Source organism: Narcine bancroftii, chromosome 12 (assembly GCF_036971445.1).
Source record: "Narcine bancroftii isolate sNarBan1 chromosome 12, sNarBan1.hap1, whole genome shotgun sequence".
Lineage (NCBI taxonomy): Eukaryota > Metazoa > Chordata > Chondrichthyes > Torpediniformes > Narcinidae > Narcine > Narcine bancroftii.
In genome coordinates, this window is record NC_091480.1 from 34034849 (window position 1) to 34061408 (window position 26560).

Sequence of the window (26560 nt, forward strand, 5' to 3'; positions counted from 1 at the left end):
CATTCATAGCCTTGAAGAAAGCAGTATATCCCAATTATTGTTCCAATTGTGAATATGTAGCAAATATGTAAGATTACTAACGTGGTGAACATGTATTTATTCAGCACCTTTGGTGACCTTGGGACATCCAAAAAGTTTAACAGATAATATACTTCTGATGTGTTTTCCATCGAAATGTAGGAAACAAATTATGCATCGAGCAAGTTTGCATAAACAGCAACATGGCAATGAACAGATAATCTATTTTATGTATTCATGCACAAGTACAGTAGTTACATTAAATTGATATTCTGTGGCAGATTATGCAGTCCAGAAATACCATTGCTAACCAACTTTAAGACTTTATCAGCAAATAATTGAAGTCAAGATATGTCATGAAACCCTCCACAGAACAATTGCTGTGTCTGTCTTCATAGCTGAAGCTCATTATTGCCACAGGAGATGAAGCCTTATTATGAACACTTCTTTGTTGGAACGCTCATGCACAAAAGCAGGGTTCATTGAAACTCCGTGCTTTCCTAAATGTAAACAAACATCACATATCCTCAGAGGGTCTGAGTTTACCTCCCATGATACCACATGCCGAGATTGAGGGCTCCATTGTCCTTTGGAGCGATATGCCAAGTAGAAGCAAGGCACTTCCCATGGGAGGAAGAAATCAGATTGATTTAGACCATGTTCTCACAGGCTGCTACAGCTGCCTCAATAGTTTATAGAACTAGCTGAATTTTTGCTCCTCACTGAGCAACAAGGGAATAAATATATCACCTTTTAAAAATTATTTCTGAATATGATTAACTGTTTCTCAGCAACATTCTTTAAAGAAACATTCCATGCTTCTTCAGTTTACATATTAACACTAATAATTGTTTAAAACAGCAAAACAATTTGAAAAAATGTAAAGTTATTATGCAATTGGATTTTTTAAAGATTTAAAAATATATATATATTTGCAGTTGTTTGGAGGAACTCTGCAAATTTAAAAACTATTTGATACAGTCTTCTCTCATTTCGAATAATAGTGCTGTACAAAATATTTGCCACTGATAGCCCTTATTACTGGGAAAATAGATATTGAAAACAAATCTACTTCAAGTAGTCACATTTAAAGATGTTGATCAAAACAAACCAGATGTTATTGATGCTGAATGCAATGAACTATACACGAATTTGTGAGGATGGTTTGATAGAGTATACATGAAATAACAGAACCATTAAACAACAATACTCTGAAGACTTTTGAATAACAGGCTTCATCAAGCATTTTCACAAACTGGGCTTCTGCTCTGTCAGCTATCATTAACGCTAAGAAAGCTCATCTACTTAATTTCCTGAGGGGCTAGTGAAATTTAGTCAGTACATTGCTTGTGTGTGTGTGTGTGTGTGTGTGTGTGTGTTTTGACATACGAGCCTGTTTTCTTAAAATGTGTTAAACTATATTTCCCATCACGTTGAAACAATGCACCAGATCAGTACACAATCATCTTTTTGTTGCCTTTAAGAGCTTGCTTTGAAAGGGAGGCTACAGGGCATGCTTTGAAAAATAATGAACAAATTAAAATGCTAATAGGAAGTGAGCAGACTGTGCAGACACACTCAGATTTGCTGTTAAGAGGTCTGGAGTGGCTCTCTGGAGAGATGGCCATCTGCTGTTAATGTGAGGATGGGGTGATGTTGTTCCACGGGGATCCTACAAGAGATGAAGCCAGAAACATATCAAGCTTTCCATTTGCCGCAGGTCACTGTGGGAAAACCACCAGAGAGAAAGCATTTTTTTAAAATCACTGAGTGCATAAAAGTATTAAGCTCCAGTCTCCAGCTGGAATAGATCAGATCTACAGACCTAAATTACCACACCTTTTAGAATGGCTGGCTTGATAAATAAACATATTGCTGAGAGGTGGGAATGCACAATACACAAACAAAAACTAGAGAGCTATACGGTCAGCATCTGTTTGAAGCCTTGTACTGTAATGTTTGAGAAAATTTCTTCACAGTGATTACTGCCACATATCCATATTATAAATCTTTCAGAAGTCATAACATTTGATGAGTCTCATCATTAAATGCATTAAAACACAAATTTTCTGTTGACATAAATGACTGCAAGATATGGTCACTACAGGATTAAGACTCAATGAATTATAATTTAACAATAAATGACGTGTTCATTTTGACCATATAGCCAGTTCAATCATGTTGATGAGACTAGAATTTAGGTAGAATGTACCAAACATATGGCCATGGAGTCATACAGGACAGAAAAAAGTCCCTTGGTCAATGATACCCTATCCATGCCAACCACCAACCACCAATCTACACTTATTCCATCTCTCCCCACACCTCCCAATTCCCCGGCCAGCCACTTATAATAGGGGTATTTTGCAATAGCCAAATAACATACCACCCAGCATGCTTTGGGATGAGAAAAGGAAACCTACGCAAACACAGATTGAAGTCAAGGTCAGGATAAAATCCAGTCCACTGGGGCTGTGAGGCGGCAACACGACATGCCATTCCTCATATTGGATTTTAAAAATACTCAAGCATTAGAGTAACCTTAAAACCTGTGTGAACCAACTTGCTAGAGTTTTTGCAGACATTTTCAACCTCTTGCTACAATGATCAGAGGTTCCCAACTCCTTCAAAAGGAAATCCATGATACTTTCCCCCAAGAAGAACAAAGTGATCTTTCCCAAAGACTATGGGCCAGTGGCACTTCCATCTTCCGTGATGAAGTGCTTTGAGAGGTAAGTTATGGACCGCATCAATTCCTGCCTCAGGAAGGTCCTTCAATTGGCCTTTCATCATAACTGAGTCAATGGCAGACACCATCTTGCCAGCCTGCTCTATCCTCAGCATCAACACAGGAGCACCCCAAGGCTGCATGCTTAGTTGCCTGCTTTACTGCCTGTACACTCATGACTGAAGAGTGAAGTACGGCTCCAACACAATCTATAAATTCACTGACACCACCACCGCTGAGGAGCTAATAACAAGAACTGAGTCAGTATACAGATAGGGATCGAGAATCTAGTTTGGTGGTGCCAGAACAAACATCCTGCTCTTAACACCGAGAGACAGTGGTTTGATGTTTTTTGCTGGACTCCTGTGCAAAGAGGTGTCTGAGAACTGTCATCTGACTTCAGCAAGGTAGAGGTCAGTCTGCCGGACCACAACAACGCCACCCTTGTCTGCAGGTTTGATAGTGAGGTTTGGATTGGTGTGGAGGGAGCAGAGTGTTCCATAGGGGTGAAATTAAAATCAGTGAGGGAAGTAGTGAACTCGAGAGAGTTGATGTCTCAGTGACAGTTGAAAATATCCACAGTGGGCAGAAGGTCAGAAAGAGGTGGTCAAAAGAAAGAAGGCGGCTTAAGGCAGGAGAAGGGGTCGGCAGTGAGGGAGGTGGAGAATTCTGGTGGAAGGAGTGGGTACGGAGGCAGCATCATGGCGTGCACAGAACTTGTTGAGGTGGGCATGAAGAGCAATGAAGATGAGGCCTCTGAGGACAAAACATTCCATCTCCAAGAGAGTTTGGACAAAGGGGATGCTAAAGACCAGGCAGGAGGTAAAATGGGGGCCAGTGGGACAGAGGGTGTCAAGGGAAGGAGAACTATTGATTTGAGGAAGGGGAGGTCATATTGATGGGATGGAGAGTGTTAGAACCTTCAAATTTCTTCAAGTTTATATATCAGAAGTCTTTTCCAAGAGCCAATATATCAAGGCAACCATGAATTAGGCACACCATCATCCCTTCTTAGAAAGAAGTCTGAGAGATTGGCATGTTGTTGAATACCAAATGAAATGTTAAAAAAACGAGGCCTCTGTCCTGATTCCATTGACATTCTACTGTTGCCTCTTACCAATCCAAAGGCTTTCAGTTTCCCAGCTGATCTTCTATGCATGTGAATATATTACTTCCTACACCATGAACTTTTTTATTTTCTGCAATTAACGTTTGGTCTACTACACCATCGAAGTTTCTGGAAATCTTGGTATATCTACAAATGCCACTTCTTCAAAAATCTCCAATAAATTGGTCACTTGATTTCCCTTTCACAAAATAGTGTCTATTTTGCTTGATTACTCTTTTATTTTTTTTTTATCCTAACACATTTAGCATCAGATTTAGTATTTCCCTTAGATGTTGAGATGAAGAGCCTGTAGCTTATTGCTTTCTAATTCCTTTTTGAATAAGCTATGGTAAAATATGGTTTGTCCCCAATTAGGAAAATGTAATAAAAATGCTGATCAAGGCAATGTGGCTTGAGAATTACATTGGCATTCAAAATGGCAGTTATTATTTATGCTTCAGAATCAATTATTGTTGTTTCAAAATCAATTTCCTTTGAAACTGTTCATAAAGCTCTGTATGCACATGTTTCTACCGAGAGAAGAGGAAAACAAATGATGTACAAATGGTATTGGGAGATTTTATTCACTCTCCTAATCAATTTTCATTTATGTCTGTCAGGAACTTGCCATTGACAAAACCTGATAGTGCATTTTCCAAAATATTGGCAAAAGAAAAATATTTCCACAAAAACACTGATTTTCCTACTGGAGCATATCTCACTACCATTTGCCTGAAAGTTCAAAACAGGCATGTACTAAGGGTGATAAAAGGGGAATCATTATCAATAATTGGGCTCATGGAAACTGTTAAATTTAAACACCCCCTGTCCCCTTTTGAGCATGGAAATGGAAGTTAGTGAAATGTCTTGTGCACACTGGGAACACAAATCAGGTGTATTAAAAACACATTAGAGTGACTATATATTGTATTCTGCTTCCAGAGCATTGTTACTGTGAAGTCAATGAAACCAAACTTCAGAAAAGGAGTACCACAGAGAACTGCTACATCATGCCTGAGGAACCACGGCCAAATTTCTACCCAGAGCATACAATAAAAGGCAAATATTAGATATGATAATTTTGAATTACACACTGTTTTGATGCCATGAAGATGTGTTTAGTGGTAAAGAACTGAAGTTGTAGGACTCAGTGAAAAATAAGTAACCGAATGAGAATCAGAATTTATTGTCACAAACTTGTCATGAAATTCATTGTTCGTAGCCATGAAACACCAGAAATGGAACTTTGTTACATTAAAATCTGCAGATTTAAATATATAGTGATGAAGAACTGTCGAAAATTTAATAACTCTGCACTACCTGCATAGGTAATGACAGAGCATTATGGAAGAGCTTTTGTAGAAAATTGTAAAAGCAAAAGTGATAAAACTCAGATGTATTATAAAACATGGTTAATGTCATTGTTTCAGCACATTCCAGGCCAAAATTTTCATATTACAATCTGTTTGACACATTGCAAGATTAAAAGACAATATAACCCAGTCCAGCAAATTTAAGAACTTGCCCAGGAATATAGCTTTCAGACAAGTGGTAGAACAATAGGGATAACATTGTACAGAGGGAGAACAATGTATTTTGAACAATAATGTGGCAAAAGGTTTGTTCTATAAAAAGCATTATTAAAATATTCTATTTTTCTGGAAAAAAAAATAAACATTGTTTAGATGTGATGAGTATAGAATGCATAACATTGAGATGTTGGTTACAGAAAAATGCTGGAATAAATCAGTAAATCACGCAGCATTCTTTATGTTGCAAAGTTAAAGATACATAACCAACGTTTCAGGCCTGAGACCTTCATCAAGGCTTGATCAAAAAGCAGGCAGGCACTTGGATACAATATTGGGGGCAAGGACAGGAGAAGGCAGACAGGCTGGGGTCTAGCATTTTTGTGTAAATTACAATCACAGCATCTGTAGACTTCCTTGTTTTACTTTAGTACATTAAGATTGTTCTTTTCTGTGCATCTGGCAAACAATATTTAACCACAAGGAAGCGGGGAAAATGCAAACTATTTAGTTAGATTGTATCGTCACAATGCAACATTACATCAGAATGGCAACAATTAGTATCTAAATAGGTGAATTTAAATTTCTCCAAAAATTCAATTTTATTTTGGAGATTTTGCGTCAATTTGGAAGGACCAAACAAAAATGTAAACATTTTTAAAGTTAAATCACAGCACAGTAACAAGACCAAGACCACACACTGCCCAAAATAACCCAGTGACCAATGAACACACCAACTCTGTATGTCTTTGGGACATGGGATGAAATCGGGAGAGCCTGGAAGAACAGGGATTGGTGGAGAATGTACAAACTCTGTACAGGCAATGCCAGATTTGAATCCAGGGCACTGGTGCTGTAATAGTGTTTTGTAACCAATGTGTGCTACCCTAAAAATAATTCAGGAAAATTGGGGATTTTAAAGCCTCAACATGTCATAAATACATGAAGGACACATATGCCCTTAATCAATAAAACAATTTTTTAAAACCTAAAAACAGTGCAATAATGTTGCATATGTACAGCTAACTGATGCGCATTCTTATTAATTTCAAAAATTGTACCTAATCAAAAATGGAAAAGCAGGTTTACTTGAATAGAAAAGGTAAAGAAGAAAAATGTACAGTGAAACATGAATACTTTAATACTCTAAAGGATATTTTAACATTTCTTAACTTTATTGATTTTCTTTTAGAAACTGCAGTATTATGTGAATCTGCTAGCAATTTGGCACCATCATTTTGGAAACAGTAAAAAAAATCTGATTAAAAAAATTTATTTCTTAAACAAATATGGCAATTCAACCTTATTTAAAAGAAAAAAGTATTTTCCACACAAATACCATAGCAATCTAGAAATAATGCAAAACATTTATACATGCACATTAAGACTGCTCTTTGGAACCCATTTTCTTAGTCTTGTTTCCCAGTTTTGCGTTTCCATGGATAAATCAGTTTCCCAACGAACAGCTTTTTACAAAGCGCTGCCCATGAGTCCTTTGGATAACAGCTGTAGGTTGGAAGTCGGTAGCGCTCAATTATCATTCTATAGGTCAATGGATTAATCTGTTGAGAACAGCAGCCATTACTTCACCAAATGGAAAAGTTTATTTTAAAATGTTAACATCCAATGTTATTTCATATTTATTTCTCAGTTTGTAGCTTTGGAGAAAGCAACAATGAGATTATGGATTAATTTCATAATTATTGTACTTGGATTCGGTGTCGGTGCTGCACAATTACTCAGCAAAAGGTGTAAGGCGCTCCTTCCATCTGATAGCCTACAGGTCACCCTTGGGCAAGGTGTAGTACCTGTTTAGCCTCCTAGTCAGGGTCACGTGAAGCCATGGATTGCAGATGGTGGATGGTTTCTACAAGCAGATTCTACAAATGGGAATTTATGATTGTAAAAATAAAAACGCTGGGCAGATGAATCTGATGATTCATCCAGTGTAGACAGTGCAACTGAAGAAGACAACAGGAAACCACTTCAGTAATTTTCCCCTGTATAATCATGAACTCAACATCGACTACGGTCTCAGCTCAAAGACAGAGCCTTCACTGGAGGAGAAGAGGCAATAACTACTATTTTTGAGGGTCTGAGATCATGACGGGTGGATAGACATGATCGCCAACACCGAACTACATACAAGGCACCTAAATGCATGTCTGTACTTGGAGATAAAATAATTGGACTGCAGAAGCCCTTCTACTTATTTTTTCAAGTATATCTTACAAACCACTCTCATTGTTTAATTACAAGTTTGCAAGTCTTGATTAAGTAAGTTAAATGGATGAGAGGATTTAAGGTCACTTAGCAGCTATCACTGCATACATTAATAGCCCTAATCGATAACATAATGCACCTTTAATGCCCTAAGATTATCGGAAGTGCTTACAAAAGCAAAAATAGCCACAAAGTGGTCAGAAAAGGATTAGCAACTATTGACTGAAGGTATTATAAAGGCAGTACATTTCAGGAAAAGATGGGAGACATGGACTGATGAGGTGAGTTTGGAATGAGCATTGGAGCGAGCAATTAAGAAGGTCGTCAAAATTTCTTCCCCTGAAAATGTTGGAACTGGGGAATGAGAGATATCCATAAAGTCAGCTTCAAAACAGCTGCGAGTCAGCCTAAATGAAGCTGCAATGGTAAGACTGCTGTCTGAGGCCAGTGATAACAATGAATGAACTAGAGAGGAAGAAAGCAAAGAAAATGGGAGTAGACTAACACAATTACGAAGGTGGGATAATGGTGTTTGAAGAACGAGAAGAGCAAGAAGACCAATCAAGTTAAAAGGAAAAAGTAGACACTCGGTATCTATGGTAAAAGAAATGGGGAAGAGCTGGCAAGGAGAAGTCGGTGAAATTAAATAAAATACATAAAATTCATAACACAGACTTTTTGAAATAGACATTGTGACACCACAACAATCCTAGAACCTTAACTTTACCCAGAGGCAAATCAATATGGACATTCAGGATAACTCACCTGCATCAACAAGTGAAGAGGTTTACCAGCAACCTTCTGGAAAACTTGAAACTTAACCCCAGCTGGAGATAAAGTACAAAAAAAAAGCTCAACTTTTGATTTTCTTTTCCTTGCATTCCAAACTGTAAAAGGATACAGTAATTGTTTTTAAGCCTAGAGTTAAACAGCCTTTAGGCATCAACTTGTTAGTAAATTCCTGCATTTACCTTTTTAAATGAAAATCTGGGACTTTCCTCCGTATGTTATTAAGCATTACGCATTAAACATTAAAACTTTACAGGCCCTTCGGCCCTCCATGTTATGCCGAACCCATATAAAAGTGCTAAACACTCCCTACCCTACAAGCCTCCACTTTACTTTCGTCCATGTGCCTATCTAATAGTATTTTAAAGGCCCCTAATATTTCAGCCTCTACCACCACTCCTGACCAGGCCTTCCAGGCCTCAACAATTCTCTGTGTAAAAAAAACTTCCCCCTGATGTCTCCCCTATAATTTTCCCCCCTTAATCTTATACACGTGTCCTCTAGTGGTTGTTATTCCCACCCTAGGAACAGGAATTGGCTGTCCAACCTACATATGCCTCTCATAATTTTGTAGACCTCGATCATGTCCCTGCTCATCCCTCGAAGTACCAAAGAGAAAAGTCCCAGCTTTGCCAACCTTGCCTCATAAGACATGCCCTCCCAATCCGGGCAACATCCTGATAAATCTCCTCTGCACTCTCTCCATAGCCTCCATATCCTTCCCATAAAGAGGCAACAACAACTGGACACAATATTCACCAGAGACTTATAAAGCTGCAACATGACTTCTCTACTCTGATTCACAGTCCCCCTATCGATGAAGGCCAGAATTCCACAGGCTTTTTTAACTATCCTTAACTACTTCTGGGATGTATAGACATGAACCTCAAGATCCTTCTGTTCATTCATGCTCTTAATTAACCAACTGTAAACCCTATACTCAGCTTTCTGATTTGTTCTGCCAAAATGCATCACCTCACAGTTGCCCAGGTTGAACTCCACTTGTCATTTTTCTGCCCAACACTGCATCCTGTCTACATCCTCTTGCAAACTCTGACAACCTTCAACTCCATCTACAATTCCTCCAATTTTCGTGTCATCCACAAACTTACTCACCCAACCTTCAGTATCATCATCCAGATCATTTATAAAAATCATGAAGAGCGAGGGGACTCAGACTGAGAACCGATCCCTGCGGCCCTCCGCTAATCACTGCCCTCCATGCAAAAAAACCTCCCTTCCACCACTACTCTCTGTCTTCTTCCAGCAGGCCAATTGTTTTATCCAGACACCCAAGGTTCCATTGATCCCATGACTCTTGACCTTCCGGATGAGTCTCTTGTGGGGGACCTCATCAAAGGTCTGAATGAAATCCATATAGACCTACCCTCATCAACTTCTTTCGTCACTTCCTCAAAGAACTCAATTAGGCTCGTGAGGCATTACCTTCCCTTTACAAAGTCATGCTGACTAATTTTGAGTAAATTATACCTCTCCAAATGCTGGTAGATCCTATCCTTAAGAATCCTTTCCAATAGTTTACACACCACTGATGTAAGACTCACCGGTCTATAATTCCCAGGATTCTCCTTATTACCTTTTTAAAGCAAAGGGACTACATTTTTCAATCGAATCCTCTGGCATCGCCCCTGAAGTCAAAGAGGATTCAAAGACCATAGCTAATGCTCCCACAATTTCTTCTCTTACCTCCCACAGCAACCTATGGGATATCTCAAACCGGCCCTGGGGACTTATCAATCTTGATGTTATTTAGAAGATCTAACACTTCCTCTTCCATAATCACCACATTGTCCAGCACATAGTCCTGCTCTATTTCGACTTCATCCTGATCAAGGTCCTTCTCTCTTGTAAATACTGACGCTAAATATTCATTCAGGACCTCCCCTACCTCCTCCACTTCTAGGCACATGTTGCCTCTTTTATCTTCTAGTGGTTTTACCTTCACTTTTGTCATCTAACTCTTTAACATATGCATAAAATGCCTTGGAGTTAACTTTAATCATACCTGCCAAGGCCTTTTCCTGCCCCCTTCAAACTCTCCTTCTTAAGCTCCTTCCTGGCTTCTATATATTTATCATGTGCCCTATCTGTTCCCTGCTTTCTCTATCTAACATAGACTTGCTCTTCCTCTCTACAAGTCGCCTTACCTGTTTCGTCATCCATGATTTCCTTTTCCTTCCATTTTTTTCCTTGTCCTAGTGGGACAAACCTGTCCTGGACCCAGCTCAATTGGTCCCGTGACTTCCTCCACATTACTTCTGTGCTCTCCCCCTTGAACATCTCTTTCCAATTGCAATTGCTAGTACCTGCCTAACCCTTTCATAATCACTCTCCTATTTAGCCTGAGTTCATCTTTTTCTATAACTATACTGAAGCGAAGGGAGTGGTGCTCACTTTCACCGAGGTACTCCCTCACCAGGAGGTCGACCACTTGACCCGGTTTGTTACCTAGCACCAGATCCAGTACGGCCTCTCCTCTTGTCGGCCGGTCCACATCCTGGGTCTAGAATGCATACTGCATCAAATGTGAAACTTAGATTTGGAAGGTTAAACATGTTAATGTGCCTCATGCTGGGGGTGTGGGGATGCAAAATGTCTTGCTGATCATGCCTGGTTAGACTCTACACAGGATACTAACCCCAATGGTGATTTTACTGCTGCAAGCAATGAGCGTTTGCCAAAAACATTAGTAGAATGGCAAATGTTGCTCCTTTTTCATTAAAACCAAAGCAATGCCATTGTTTCAAACAGATTAAAACTAAATCAATTCAGCTTTTACAATACCTGCAAGGACATAAGGTCGGCACAATCTGAGTCCTAATGCATATAATGGGAGAGAGTTAATGAAGTCCACAAGCAAGTGAATGAGTCCCTGAATAACAACCACCACCAATCGTAACTGTTGAAGAAAGAAAATAAAGTCATGAGGTCTCTGGGTCAATACAAGAACCAAACATAAATTGTTTATAATTCATTTAACTTTTTGGTTAGTGTTAAACCTATCCTTTAGGCTCCTGTTGGCACGTCAAAGCAGTGGAGAGATATTACCAACACTATCATTGCAAAATCCTCTAAATTCATTGCAAGGATCAGCAATAACAATGTTAGTGAACTCCCCTAGGCCTTAACCTGATGACATGCTTTAAAAAGCCAACAAATAAGCTCTTCAAGGTTAGCCATGGCATGAGATCATGTAGGAAAATGTACAAAAGATATCAAGAATGTTCTCAAGACATCCTTTTAGTTTTTGAATATTTTATTTATTAGTATTTTTTGTACATTTCAAATTAACGCAATATCATTATACAATAGATACTAAATAATTTTCAATTTTCACCCCCCCCCCCCCTACAGATATAAAAAAAGAAAAGGACACACTTTCATCGTAATAATTATAACCACATTAATGATACCATAACATATTTCTTGATGAAATTACCATATTTTCAGGGGGGGATTGGATTAGAAGGTTCATCCTTGAACTCGATGTAACTTTATCATTCACCACAGCTAGACTGGGTGGTGAAGATAGCACTTGGCATTTTCGGTCAGGGCACTGAGGACAAGAGTTAGGATATCACGTGACAACTGTTTAAGACATCAATGAAACCATATTTGGAGTGTAGTATGCAGTTCTGATCAATGGGATGCCATTAAGATGGAAAGGGTGTATTAAAGGAACACAAGGATGATGGGATCGGAGAGCTTGAGTTACAAGAAGCTGGAGAGGCTGAAACTTTTCTCCAATGGAGCATAGAAGGCTGACCTAATAGAGTTTTATAAAATCATGAGAGGATAAGGTAAATGATCAAAGCTTTTTTTCCTAGGTTTCAGGAGTCTGAACCTCAAGGGCACAGAGGGTGCTCGGTATGTCGATCGAACTACCAGAGGAGTTGGTAGTGATTGGTACAATTACAATGTTTAAAACCATTTATTCAGGTACTTTCAAGTTCAAACCTATTGTGACATTATGCCTTGGACAGGGAGAAGATTCTCCTGTGAATAGTCCAACATGTCAACTCTAACATTCATACAAAGCAGCAGCGCAAAAGATACTGGACAGTAACTATGGGCCAAACAAACAAATGGGACTAGCTTTGGTAGCCAACCTGGTCAGCATGGGAACCCCTGGTCCATGACCAATCAAATTAAAGAAAGTACATCGAGCAAGATATTCAGAACCTCCAATCTCTGTCAGGTGCTCTTGGAAGTGCGAACGGAACAAGTGAACCCCATTATGCACTGTGTCAAGTATTCCCTGGCACGGCCTGCAAATCCTGTCTCAGGTTCGTCAGCCATTTCAGAAGCACAGAATTGGAGTGGAAGAAGATCATCCTCAATCCTGAATGAGTACTCAAGTACAAACGCAAAACCTCCCCCAGAAACGCAAACATTATGACTTCATTTCTAATCATAGTCTAAACACGGAAATGTGTAAAGCATGGGAGACGATTATTCACTCTAATAATACCACTAATGATGTTCATCTTGTTTGTTTACTTAGGTACAGAGGAAGCTCATTACCAGTGTAAAGATGAGGTAATACAGTGCAGTAGTTGGCAAGAGGAACAGGAGAACAGTGAACAGCAATGTTCCAATAAATAGCTGCAAACAAAAATTAAAGGCATAAGCGACTGTTACATAAAAATCTGTTATTTTCTACTTTAAAAATGGTGCATGATTTTTAATGTGAAAAAGAACATTTTTAAATGTCTCAAGCTCTGATCAGTTCTGTACCTGCTGAAGAAGGCTTCAAAACAACACACCCCAGAATCCTCTAATTCAAATATGATATTCATGGCTGAGATCTAAATACTTTTGGACACCAAGATACAAAAAGAATAGAGGGAAAGTAAGCTTGAGGATTAGGCTCAGCCTTGATCTAAATAGATGGAGAAAGGGTGCAATGGCCATCCAATGTTCAAACCCCCAAATCTGTATTTTTTGTTTAATTTTGCATTTTTAGCAGCTGAGATGTTTGCTTCTTTAAAAGTTGCTCTTTTAAAGGAACAATACAGTTTCCTCACCAGCATCATATCTTAACCTTACCTCCTTCATTTACTGTACCTATCTATACTACTGCTTTACTTTTTTGGACACTTGTTTCTATAAATTTATGAATGTGATGCAATCCCATATGCCCCATGAGATGCTATAAACCACTGAGGTACATTCATCTGGTAGAGACATTAACTTTGCAGAAGATAATTACAAAAAGACAAACGCATATTCTCTGATGGCTCTATCACTCAAGAAGTGTAGATTATCAGTAAAAAAAACATTCCACCTGATCCAAATCATAACTGCAGGAGTCGACACGCTGCCTCAGAACATTCCACTTCTTTCCTCTAAATAATCGCCAGAGAGATGACAAGCCGTAAATCTTCAAACAATAGATTCTGCGTACAAAGAATGTATGAAAATTGTTTTACAGAGACAAGACTACAGAATATAACTATGGAATGTGGACAGTTAAAAAAAAAATAAGATTTTCTAACATGACAGATTTTGCTTTATAAAACAAAATCCTTAGTTCGCGAATACTATATATTCTGAAACTGTCATGAGACGGTAACATTTTCATTATGAAAATTCCATTAAAAGTCTTCAAATATACACCTTTTTTAAAGAAACATTCTAAAAACCAGGTTGAAATTTTATAGGGATGCTTTGTAGTCTAAAAACTCAAAATAATTTCATTTTTAAATCTTTATTTTCACTTTTGTCCTGTACTTTAGTATTTTTTCATTAATTCTGTTCACACAAATGTAATTTGCAAAATATACTGGTATTTTTAATGTTTAATTAATAGATCATGAACGAAGCTCGACACTTATTGTAAACTTTCATGCATCTACTTTGATATTAATAAAAATCTAGTACCCATTGACAACATTCAACCTTTACAATTTTAAAATATCATTATATGACCAACCAAGAACTTTGTTTACATGTGAAAATAATTTCCAAAACTTGATCTTAATGGTAATTCTGCTGACTGAGTCCTTCAAACTGCCTTCTTCCATTGGACTGAACTGGACTGCACAATGTCTTATTGAAGGGATGAAGTAAGAAATGCAAGAACATTAAAGATTAAAATATACAGCGATGCTTACAGAAAGTGAGGAAGTTTGGACAAAATACAGAAAAAGAAAAATGTGTCAGGGGAGGGAAAGGCAGAAAGAGCAAGAAAATGAATAAACCAAAACAAATAACATTTTTTAAAATAAAAGAAACATTTAATAATGCTGCAAAGGATCAATAATAAAATACGAACATCATATTTTACTGTCACCTTTGAATATTTTAGAGAACTTATCAAGATTGTTTCCACCTCTTGGCATTTTCCTGGGGTCCTTGAACTACCTCGTGTGTCCACATTTTTACTGGCCACATCAGCGAAGTAGTAAAATAGTGGTATCTAGTTCCCTAATGCAATTTTTAAGTCCATTGGATAAAGTCATGCACCTTCCATTTGACAGAAGCTGAGGCTGATCAATATGGGTCTCTCAGGCTGAAAGCCTTACAGTTAAATTTTGAAATGGCAGGGAGCATGAATGATTCTTCTGGCAACAATTTTTTTACTAATCCATTCAGTTTCTTTTGATGGACCATATAACCATTTACGGAGCGGAAACAGGCCATGTTGGCCTTTCGAGTCCGCACCGGTTCATTGATTTTGTGCGACCGATACTCCTTTAATCCTTTCCATTCATTTTAAAAATTTAGTTACATCAGCAATCCATCCAAGATAGATAGTTCAGTAATTAATTCTTTGATGTAAATAAAGCACGATTATTAAAATGGATTGGACCTGTCAGCCAAGAGACTGGGCAGTCATTCACCTTTTATTTGCTGTCTCAGCAAAATTCAAATCAGTATTTTGTGAAAGATCATTAAAGTAGCCATGAAAGAGTTGGGATATTTACTCATGCAAGCAACTTGATGTTCCTAGCTTTTCCAGTTCAAACATTTTCAGTCTTTTAGGGTGTATCATTTTAACCAAGAAAGTATTGCAATTTTCATTCACTTTAAATAAGTTCAAATTGCATTTGAAAATGCATGGAAACAACTTTTCATTGGAATGATATTAACCAAAAGAAGAAACATACACAAACAAATGCATTCTTAAAGATACACTGTAGGAGAAAATATTCATACACTATATACAAGTACTCATGCTGAAAGTGTGCTACAATTTATTATGAGCCATGAAATAAGTTCCAAATCCATTTCTCACTTTAAGAAATGGAAATTACAAAGATAGAAAAGACTGATGTCGACAATTGCTGCCTTAAATTTGATAAGACAATCCATTACTTTATTTTCCTTTTAGGAACTAAAAGATCTTTCGGTCCTCAGTTGCAAATAAATAGTAAAGCTATTCACTCTTGGCATATTTGATTATTTTACCTGGTTGAATTGCCCTCTGCACTAAACGGTGCGAGATAATAATATCTTAAAGTTTAAAAAAGTGGAATAACAAGGAAACCTAATTTTAGTCAATGCAGTTTAGAAAATCCTCAAAATAAAGGGCTTTGAAATCCTACATTTTTAATTGCAGTGTTGCCTAATCTAATCACTTTCAATAAGTTCTCACCTATTTTACAAACTGCAAAGTCAAAGGAAAATATACAAAGAGATAGTTGGATAAAACTCCATTTGGGTGAAGTATTGTATGGTATTGTTACTTCCTCAATATTTGCACCCACTGCATTTCCATAATCCATGACAGCTTGAGAAAACAGAATATAAAGCAACAGAAAGTACTTCAATATTCAAGTTGCACACATTTGTAGCACTGCAACATCTGTTAAACAGTGCTGCTTTATGTAAAGTAAGAATTGCTTGTGAGGAACACATTTTCTTCCTGGAAGTAGTGACTAAAAGTGCCTTTGTTTGGAAAATAAAAACTCCAATTGCTGTACATTAATTGAACCTTGTACAAATAACAATGGCCTTTTGCTCTCCAGTATACGCCTTCCACATGAGGATAGAGAAAGACAGTAAAAGTATTCACAAGAAATGTTAATATTGGGAACAATGCTAATAATATTGAATGGGGTATAATGGCTAATATTATCATTCATTTGTGGTCAGAATTATAAAGGGTCACACTGTACAAACTACAAGTGCTGCAATTGCAACATTCTCACAAACATGACCAAGATAGGTTGAAAATGTGAACAGCATTTTGGAACATGACAGCAAAATGATGTGCAGCGGAAAGGATCATCGATAAAGCACTCTTATTATTTACGATGAGCATAACTGAACTCACCTCATGGAAACTTGTCAAAGAAAGGTTAACAGGAAAGAAACAGGATCCTCTATAAATGTACAAGTGGCCCAACAAACATCCCTCCATGTTCAGCAAGACTTGGCAGCTGTGGCAAAAGTAGCAAGGGCACATGTTGTATTCTGGGTGGAGGACATCAATATCCATCACTAAGAATGGCTTGGTCATTGACCAAGCTGACTGAGCCTTGAAGGATGGAGCTGTTAAATTAGATCAGGAATAGATAGTGTAGAAACCAACATGAGAAATAAACCTTCTTGACCTTATCCTTGCTAAGCTATTGGTTGCATATGCACCTCTATGTGGCGGCAGTGGTAAGAGCAGTGGTTCTTCTGGAAACAAAGTTGCATCTTTATCCTAATAGCAACCTCTATCTTTCAGAGAGGCGCATCCATCATGATAAATATGCCAGAGCAAGGACAATGCCAAAATACCAAAAGTTGATGTGCCAACCTGGATACGTATAAAGAACTACATGGACACTAAAAGCAAAATCAGCATAAATTAGGCACCAATGAGAACAGAATATACTAGAGATATCAAACAGGTCAGGCAGAATCTGAGGTGAAAGACAGATTTAATGTTCTAACTCAAATACATCTTTAGTGTGAGGAAAAAATCAAACACATTTTAAGTTGCAGAGGAGGGATGGAGGGAACAAAGGGAATGTGTGTTAAGAAGGTGGAGACCAGGGCAGACAGTATGGGAATGGTGCTGGCTGAGAGAGGGAGGTGAAGGCTTGTTAGCTAATTGGTCTGGAGGAGATGTAAATTGATGACTGAGAATGAAGTGAGTTAAAGAGGAAAAAAAAATCGGAAGGGCAATATATGCTAGCCTTGTTGAAGGCATGCTCATTCCAAAAATATTGGGAAGCTATGGAATGAAGGCTTATTTCTTGGATAATTTTTTAAATATATATCGCACAAAGAGGGTAAAAAATTAAGAAATGAAAAAGAACTTGTTTTTAAAACTAGTGTTTGGATATCTAGTTTCATCAAATTTTATATTTTTAAAATAAAGTCAGAATCTGGAATGAGGAAAACCTATGAACGTGTTATGTTGTACATGGGAAGTTGTCCACACAGTCAATTATAGGGGTTGGGAGATAACCACTAAACACAACCAAGAAATTACACTGGCACTTCTAAAACCATTGGAGAGATCACTGGAAGTACTGTAAATTAGGGTGGCAATTAAAAAAAAACATTGGGAACATTACCAGGAAGACTTATTCCTGTTTTAGTCTCAAACACAAATTTAAAGAGGGGTGGATAATCTTCTGGTCTTCTCAACTTTCATTTTTATGTTTTAAATTCAGTGGAAATTTGTGTTTAAAAAAGTTTCGGCTGATTTGAAGAATACCAATTTCCATTTATCTTCCTGAAACCGCCGGAATACAGCCTATATAACTTTTATTTTTAACATTAATATTTTTCAACTGTTTCCTCGAGAATGTACTGGTATTTTAAAAATTCAAGTGTAGCGGCAGCTTCACTGCTACTGAAATAATACACAACCAGAGGGGTTGAGCTCAGTGAGCAGATCTGATTTATTGCAGGCTGCCTGGCTGGCCTTATACTCCCAGCCCGGACCTGGCTGAGAACTGCGCTGGGGGCATGCTGACGTCACCAGGGCGTCACGTGGGTCCCCAAGTGCGGGCTTCTGAGTCCGGTGCCGAGGTGGAAGGGGAAACCCCCAACAGCGCCATTTTGGCTGGCTGCCCTGCTGTGTGTGTTACAAGTGGGGCCGATTCGCCTGCCTTACGGCGTGCCGCCACACCGGCCCCCCCCCCCCAGAACAGGCGCCGATATCTTTTTTTGTTGGGCGGCCTCGCTTCTTGGGCTGGGCCACAACTACTGGTTTGGTGGGGTTGAGGTGTGCTGGCTTCAGCCTGTCCACTGCAAACAGTTCCCTCCTACCGCCGATGTCCAGCGTGAACGTGGACCCTGAATGCTGGATGACTTTGTATGGCCCTTTGTAAGGCCTCTGCAGAGGTGCCGTGGACGGGCCTCGCCGAATAAAAACGTACTCTGCGGAGTGCAGCTCGCTGGGGATGTAAGAGGCCAGTGTGCCGTGTCTGGATGGCAGTGGGGGTATGAAGGAGTCCAACTGGGGCCAGAGGTGGGGGAGTAGCTCATGCGGTGACCGCTGGGGGTTGTGAGGTGCGTTGACAAACTCACTGGGTAGCGCTAGCGGTGGTCGTAGACCAGCTCAGCTGATGACGCCTGTAGATCTTCCTTGGGCATTGAGCGGATGCCCAGGAGCACCCAAGGCAGTTCGTCCACCCAGTCAGGACTGGTGAGGCGGGCCATAAATGCTGACTTAAGGTGGCGGTGTAGTCACTCGACCAGACCATTGGCCTGCAGGTGTTAGGCCGTGGTGCAGTGTAGCTCGATCTCCAGCCTGTTGGCGAGCTGCGCCCAGAAGGCAGATGTGAACTGGGTGCCCCAATCGCTGGTGAGGTGATTCAGGACGTCGAACCGAGCGTCCCAACCGTCCAACAGCGCTCGGGAGCAGGAGTCCGTGGAGGCGTCTAGCATCGGGATCACCTCGGGCCAACGAGTGGTGCGTGAAAAGATAATGGTTACCCCAGGAAACGGGTAAGGGCCAGATGATGCCCACATGAATGTGGCTGAATCGTTCCTGGACATGCTTTAACTCCTATACGGGCGCTCTGGTGTTACTGTGCACCTTGGAAAGCTGGCAATGGGTTCAGGTTCTGGCCCAGCCTGCTATCTGCTTCCGCAGCCCATGCCAGACAAAACACACTGCCACCATACGGACCGTGGACTTGATGGAAGGGTGCTTAAGGTCATTGATATGTTGGAAGTCTTGCCTGCATCACTGTTGGGGAACCACTGGTCACGGGGTGCCCATGGAGACATCACACAGGACTGTGCCCTCACCACTAGGAGCTGGGAGGTCCTGGAACCACAGGCCCGTGATGGCAGTCCTGAAGGCTCGCGTCTCCTCGTCGGACTTCTGGTCCCGAGCGAGCTGGTCAAAGTCAAGGCCGGGTGTTAGCGTGCAGATGGCCGGTCGTGAGTGTGCATCGCGACCACGTTGTCCTTTCCCGCCTTGTGCCGAATGTCGGTGGTAAACTCCGACACGAAGGAGAGGTGATGCTGCTGGCAGGCCGACCAGGGATCCTTTGCCATGGCGAGTGCCTGAGTGAGGGGTTTGTGATCAGTAAAGATGGTAAAAGTCCTTCCCTCCAAGAAATAGTGGAAATGCCGCACCGCCAGGTACATGCCCAGTAACTCATGGTCGAAGGCGCTACACTTGCACTCTGGTGGGCGAAGAAGCCGGATGAAGAATGCCAGTGGCTTCCACTGTCCATTCACTTGCTGCTCCAGGACGGTGCTGATGGCAGTGGCAGAGGCATCGACGGAGAGCACCATATGCAGATCGGTGTGTGGGTGGGCGAGCATGGTAGCCTTCGCAAGGGCATCCTTCATGGCCTTGATTGCCCTGCAGGCCTCTGGAGTCCAGGCGAGCGTTTTGTGTTTGGCTGTGATGAGGGTGAATAGTGGCTGTATGATGCGCACAGCTCCTGGGATGAAATGGTTATAGAAGTTGACCATACCCGCGAACTCCTGCAGCCTCTTAAGGCAGTCCAGGCGTGGGAACTCCTTGATTGTGGTGACCTTCGTAGCGGCGGGTGTGGCTCCTTTGGCCGTAATGGTATGGCCGAGGAACTGCATGGACTCTTTCCCGAACTGGCACTTGGCTGGGTTGATCGTGAGGCCGAAGTCAGCCAGTAGGGAGAAGAGGGTGCGCAGGTGGGCCTCTTATGTTGCGCCCGATCCCTGCTGGCAACAAGGATGTTGTCCAAGTAAATGAAGACGAAATCCAAGTCCGTGCCCACTGAGTCCATGAGACGTTGGAAGGTCTGGGCGGCATTCTTGAGCCTGAACGGCATGCGAAGGAATTTGAACAAGCCAAAGGGGTGATGATGGCCATCTTGGGTATGTCCTCAGGGTGCACTGGGATTTGGTGATAACCGTGCACCAGGTTGACGTTGGAGAATACCCTCGCGCCATGCAGGTTGGCCGTAAAGTCCTGGATGTGAGGGATCGGATAACAGTCAAGAACTGTCACCTCGTTGAGCTGTCGGTAGTCTCCGGGAGACTTTCGGGACCAGGTGAAGCAGTGAGGCCCAAGGGCTGTTGGAGCGCCGAATGATCCCCAGCTCCAACAGATGTGAAAACTCTTCATTTGCCACCTGGAGCTTATCCGGCAGGAGGCGTCGTGCCTTGGTGGGGACCGGTGGGCCTTGGGTGGGGATGTGATGGAACACCCTGTGGCGCGGTGAGGCAGCTAAGAACTGTGGCTTGAGGAGGGCCAGAAACTCGCCCAGGATACGCTGGAACTCGTCCTTAGGCATGCTGATCGTGGCCATCTGTGGCTACTTTGTGCAGGAGGCGTTGAGGCGAACGGCCTGGAAGCTACCTCGAATGTCAACCAGGAGCCCTTGGGCGAGGATGAAGTCGGCACCCAAGATGGCAGTCGGAAGGGACGAGATGGTGAACCTCCACGAAAACTTTTGCCGGTCGATCTGGAAGTGGACGGTCTTGTCTCCATATGTCTGCATCTCCGTTGCATTGGTCACATGGAGGGGAGCTCCCCGAGGCTGGTTCCTGGACTCGATGTCCGTGGCCGGAATGATGCTGACCTGGGCCCCAGTGTCGATGAAGAAACGTCGGCCGCTGAATGAGTCCTGCAGGTAGAGAAGGCTGTGTCCTTGGCCAACCGCCGCAGCCATTAACAGCGGCCGGCCTGCTCGTTCCCTTGTAACAAGCAGGGCTGACGATACTTCCGAGTCTTGGCTCAGCATCATTTGGTGGTAGAAGCAGAGGCCCAGAGCAGATGCCTTGCCTCTGGTTATGCTCTTTGTGGCCCCTGCAGGGACCAGGTGTTCTACCGCAGCACTAGGGGCGGGCTTGGAGTGGTCATACCCATGACTCACGACCTGCTGGGCTGCTGAGCCCTCTGGGAATCGCTTGAGCCATAGCTCTTGGGCCTTCTGAGCAACCTTCCTCAGGTCAGCAAAGCTCTCTTGGGCCAGTAACGGCTGGATGTCCTTAGGCAGATGGTTGAGAAAGATGCGCTCAAAGAGTGGGCAGTTGGTGTGATCGCCCATGAGTGCGAGCATCTCGTCCATTAGCTCAATCAGGGACCTATCCCCCAAGGAGTCGAGATGCAGCATCCGAACGGCACGCTGGCGCATGGATAGTCTGAGGGAGCCGGTGAGCACCCGTTGGATAGACCCGTATTTATCTTCCGTGGGTAGGTGTTGAACGAGGTGCAGCACACATTTGGCAGTGGCCTGATCCTGGGCGGTGACCACATGGTAGAACCTTGTCGTGTCTGATGAAATCTAGCGGAGGTGAAACTGAGCCTCTGCGTGGCGGAACCAGGTCTCCGGCTCCAGAACCCGGAAGTCAGGGAGCTTGATGGCTACAGCACCAATCAAAGGGTCGCTCATGTTGGGTTCAAAGGCATTTGAACCTGTCAGGGTCACCAATTGTAGCGGCAGCTACACTGTTAACTGAAATAGCACACAGCCAGATGGGTTGAGCTCAGTGAGCAGATCTGATTTATTGCAGGCTGCCTGGCTGGCCTTACTCCCAGCCAGGACCTGGCTGAGAACCATGCTGGGGGTGCTGACGTCACCAGGGCGTCACGTGGGTCCCCAAGCGCGGTCTTCTTAGCCCGATGCCGAGATGGAAGGGGAAACCCCCGACGGTGCCAATTTGGCCGGCTGCCCCGCTGTGTGTGTAACAAGCGGGGCCGGTTCATCTGCCTCATGGCGTGCTGTCACACGTGTACCATTTCAAAGATCAAGTAATTATCTGCCTTGGTCTTCTTATAAATGGGGCTAGACATACCTTTCCCTCTCACTCATGTTTAAACAAGTGGCATTGGCAGATGCAATACAAATATACCAATATTTTACCAAATACTTCTTGCCTTTCAATTAAATAATTTTCCAATTAGCAGTTAATATTAACATCAAGCAATCCTTGTTGGTTCATGTACAGAACTAATAAAATAACTGAAGCACCAACTAGAGCAAATTTATTGTGAGTACCAACGAACATCACAAAATATTTAGGTGAGAAAGTTTCTAAATCAAAAGCATGAATTTTCAATTGCTCTCCAGTAATAGCACTGAGAGAAAAATGAAGAGCTTTAGCACCACCTAGTGAAAACAATTACCACTGTATCTCTACAGATTAGTGGTTAAAATCCAAGCAAGGCGTCTCTATCCTGTGCATTATTAAAATTACTCAAATTACGAATACAATCTCCATCACAGTTAGATTTCTAACTTCAAAATAGAGATGATTTTGAGTGGAAATATTTGGAATTGCATTTTTATTCTAACAGTATTTATTATTATGGACTTTTAAAGGAATGGATGGTTATGAATACTTCTTAAAAAAACTAAACACAGGAAATGCCAAACTAATGCTACAGCCAGTTGTAGAAATGCTGCAAAGTGGCAATAGAGGAATTAGGGGATATGGGGAGAAGGCAGGTAGGTGGAGTTAGGTCATAAATTAGATCAGCCATGATCTTATTGAATGGCGGAGCAGGCTCGATGGGCCATTTTTGGCCTACTCCTGTTCCTACTTCCTATGTCCTATGGCACATTATTTATGATTAAAATATTAAACATTATATAATTTCACTCACTGAAGCATCAAATATTGAGCTTCTGAACAGGTGGCAGAACAAGCAGGGCACATCCATAGCCCTTCCCTCGGTTAATCAAATCTTGTCCATAACACCAATGAGGCAGTCTTGGCTAGTTTATTTGATTAAGTACAGATTTAGAATGCTATTGATTCTTGTTTGCAAAACAATATCCACTGACTACCTGGGGTTGCAAAGGAGCAATTACCATCCCTGAATGCCACAAATGCTTTTGTTTTCTCAGTTCAAATTTTCTGCTCTTTCATTTTAGATTCCTATGTTTCTAGATATTAATCTGTTGTAAATTCTTGAAAATGGTTAATACCTTACCTGGCCCCGTAAACATAAAAACAGTAGATATGAAATGTCAGGAGAGAAGTAATGTCAGAAACAACGGATAAGGCCACAGTCAAGCCTAGACAGGCCGACAGTCCAACATACCACAGCATCACTTCAATAAATGAAGACATCAGATGGATATAACCTGTAGAATAAATATGTGCTGAATTGATATCATAACATTGATCATTGTTTAGAACATTAAAGTATTTGGGAAGAAATTTTCTAATTAGTTAATCGAAATGTGCAATAAAATGAATAGACTGTAAACTCTAAAACAGACAAGGGGTGAACTAATATCTAGTGATTGGCCAGCGTTAGCCATGATGCATTATCCAGTTGGATTATCAACCACCATTTAGTTTAAAGACCTGCTGCTGGATCATTCAGTGTGTACAGGACAAAAGGAGCTGTGCACAACACTGATTGTTAAGGCATTTATTTTGTATATTATTCCTTTGTTAAAAGGATGAAGAAAATCAGGCAAGTCCATGCTTGGACCAGGAATCAGAAAAGGGATCTGAACAACTGATGAACCGAGCAAGGATAATCTGCAGGGGACTGGCAGTGGGTGGATAGGATCAATGGCCTAAAGTCCGGGAATTGGGGGGAGGATTTTGTTGCCTTAGTGTGGGGAGGGGGGAGGGGAAGGTGGATTAGGCAAAGGTTTTAAGATGGGGATGATGGGATGAGCCATCATACAAGCATCTTAAATAAGGGCCAGCTTGGATTTGCTGAGCGAGATCCTTAGTCATACTAAAGTAGGCCGTAAACTTTGTGATAAGCTTGACTCTGTGTGAATTACCTACAAATGTTGCAGGCCACTGTATTCCACCTGCCCTGCTCATCCTCGTGTTAGCGACATCAGACTAGAACAAAAAAAGGTGATTGCTATGCAACTTATATAATGATCTTAAAATGGGTTTGATTTTTTTTACTGAATCTAGATCAAGAACTGTAGAAAAGAGTGATACAACGTAGTCAATTTCTGGGCACAGAAGTCAGTCCAAAGGATGTTGACTCACTACTGAGAACTTTTGATTTTATTTTTTGCGGAGCCATTTTTAATTTTGCTTCAAATGTACAATTTTGGAAATGAATTTTTTGCTGCAAACAAAATCTGAAGTAACCATTGCTTTAAAAATTTAAAGTTACCCAAATTATACTTTTCTGAAATGTCAGGCAACTTGGACATTTATTCAAAAAGTTACCTACTTATCCAAAGATGGATGTGATAAAGAAAGAAACGTCCCAATACTTCATCTAGTGCTTTGTTCATTTTCAAACCAGCTGGAGCTCCCATTAGCCACTCTAACAGTTCTTGCAACTTTTTGGCAATATGCTGCGGTTACAAAATGTAATTGTTAATTAATGTCATATAATCACAGTTTATTTTAAATCATAAAAAAGCATGAATATGTCTAGGATCACAAGGAGCATAAGCTCCAACTTTATAATGTAACATTTTACAAATGCACAATTTATTTATTTTATAGCAAGAACACTTCACTGTGAGAGGAGCAGCAAAGTTTCTTGCTGAGTTTTGCATGCAGCTACTTATAACATGCATTTATGTCAGATTTCTTTAAGTAGCAACATCGACAACATACTTCACACCACTCATGTAATTTGGTTTAAATGCATTTTAACAGATTTAATTGTAATTTTAAAATCCTTCTCAGATTCCCTGTTATTTTTGCCCATATACGGGTAGTCTTCAACTTAATGGGGACCAAATGGTCATAACTCAGATTGATTGTAAGCCTGATTCTCATGTCTTAATGAGGTATTAAAGCAATTTAAAAAAAAATCTACAATTGAACTTTTAATGAAAAATCTCAGCATATGTACAGTATTATTTTTAAATTTTTGGTCGTAAGTTGAAGACTACCTGTAAAGCAAATATATTTGTGTATAATCACTTCACCAGTTACATATCATTGCTTTCATGGACACTCAGATGGCATTTGGCAAAGCAGCCAAAGGTTACTCATACTGAATATTTTTCTTTTTTTAAAATCGGGATAACAGACAAGATGGATGCCAGTAATGATGATGTGGTGCAGATGGGCATTCTAAAGGGGGGTTTGATAAAGCATGTCAGAAGCAAAGCAGAAAGCAGTGGGATAAAGTGGTGATAGCATCACAAATATAACTGCTGAAGGGATGGAACACGGTTGTAGTGAAAGGCTATTCACTGAACTGAAGGAACACAGAGTTCCCCTCAGTTCAGTGTTAAATTTCCTGCTATTTTTGATATACATTAATGCCTGAGAGTTAGGGCAAATCTTGGATATACCATGAAACTGGGAATTGCAGTAAATTTGGAGGAAAATTATAATAATGTTCAAGATGACAAAAGCAGGTTGGTGGAATGGCTGATGTAGCAGTTGATATTCAATGGGGCAAAGTATGAAACAAAATATTTTATTAGAAAGAATAGGGAACAAATGAAGCTAAGTGGAATCTTAAAGTTGCATGGTTTTGGGCTAATTAACAAAGTCGAATACAAATATGAGGTAGTTGAGTTAAACTTATACAGAACTAATTTGGTTCAAGATGGAGTATTGTATCCAATTCTGGGCACCACAGTTTAGAAAGGACAAGAAGACTGGAGAGTCAATGGACTTTTCTTTGAATATTTGAGCATTACAGTTCTGTGAATAGATAAAGAATCTGAAGATGTTCTTCATGGTGGTGAGAAAAGAATGATGAAAATCATTGAAGCTAATGAGAACTATTTTAAATGTTAAAGAACTAACAATCAGAAGGCATTACATTGGCAAAAGAACAAAAGGCCATGA

General features: G+C 40.7%; 1 protein-coding gene and 1 long non-coding RNA gene across 6 annotated transcripts in view; one reads left to right on the forward strand and one right to left on the reverse strand.

Annotated features, from left to right (window-relative positions):
* The window catches only part of LOC138746971 (uncharacterized), a 39697-nt gene extending 34430 nt beyond the window's left edge, over positions 1–5267 (forward strand). For both annotated transcript variants that reach the window (XR_011347215.1, XR_011347216.1), the window contains exon 3: positions 4797–5267. This is a non-coding gene — a long non-coding RNA (uncharacterized lncRNA). The remainder of the gene's footprint in view (positions 1–4796) is intronic.
* Positions 5025–26560, reverse strand: part of pigq (phosphatidylinositol glycan anchor biosynthesis, class Q) — a 39739-nt gene continuing 18203 nt past the window's right edge. For all 4 annotated transcript variants that reach the window (XM_069905731.1, XM_069905732.1, XM_069905728.1 and 1 more), the window contains 7 exons: positions 24972–25098; positions 23748–23901; positions 13704–13815; positions 12941–13021; positions 11201–11315; positions 8372–8433; positions 5025–6945 (listed from right to left, as the gene is read on the reverse strand). In XM_069905731.1, the coding sequence (XP_069761832.1) occupies positions 6793–6945; positions 8372–8433; positions 11201–11315; positions 12941–13021; positions 13704–13815; positions 23748–23901; positions 24972–25098 (804 nt within the window). In that variant the 3' untranslated portion in view covers positions 5025–6792. The remainder of the gene's footprint in view (positions 6946–8371; positions 8434–11200; positions 11316–12940; positions 13022–13703; positions 13816–23747; positions 23902–24971; positions 25099–26560) is intronic.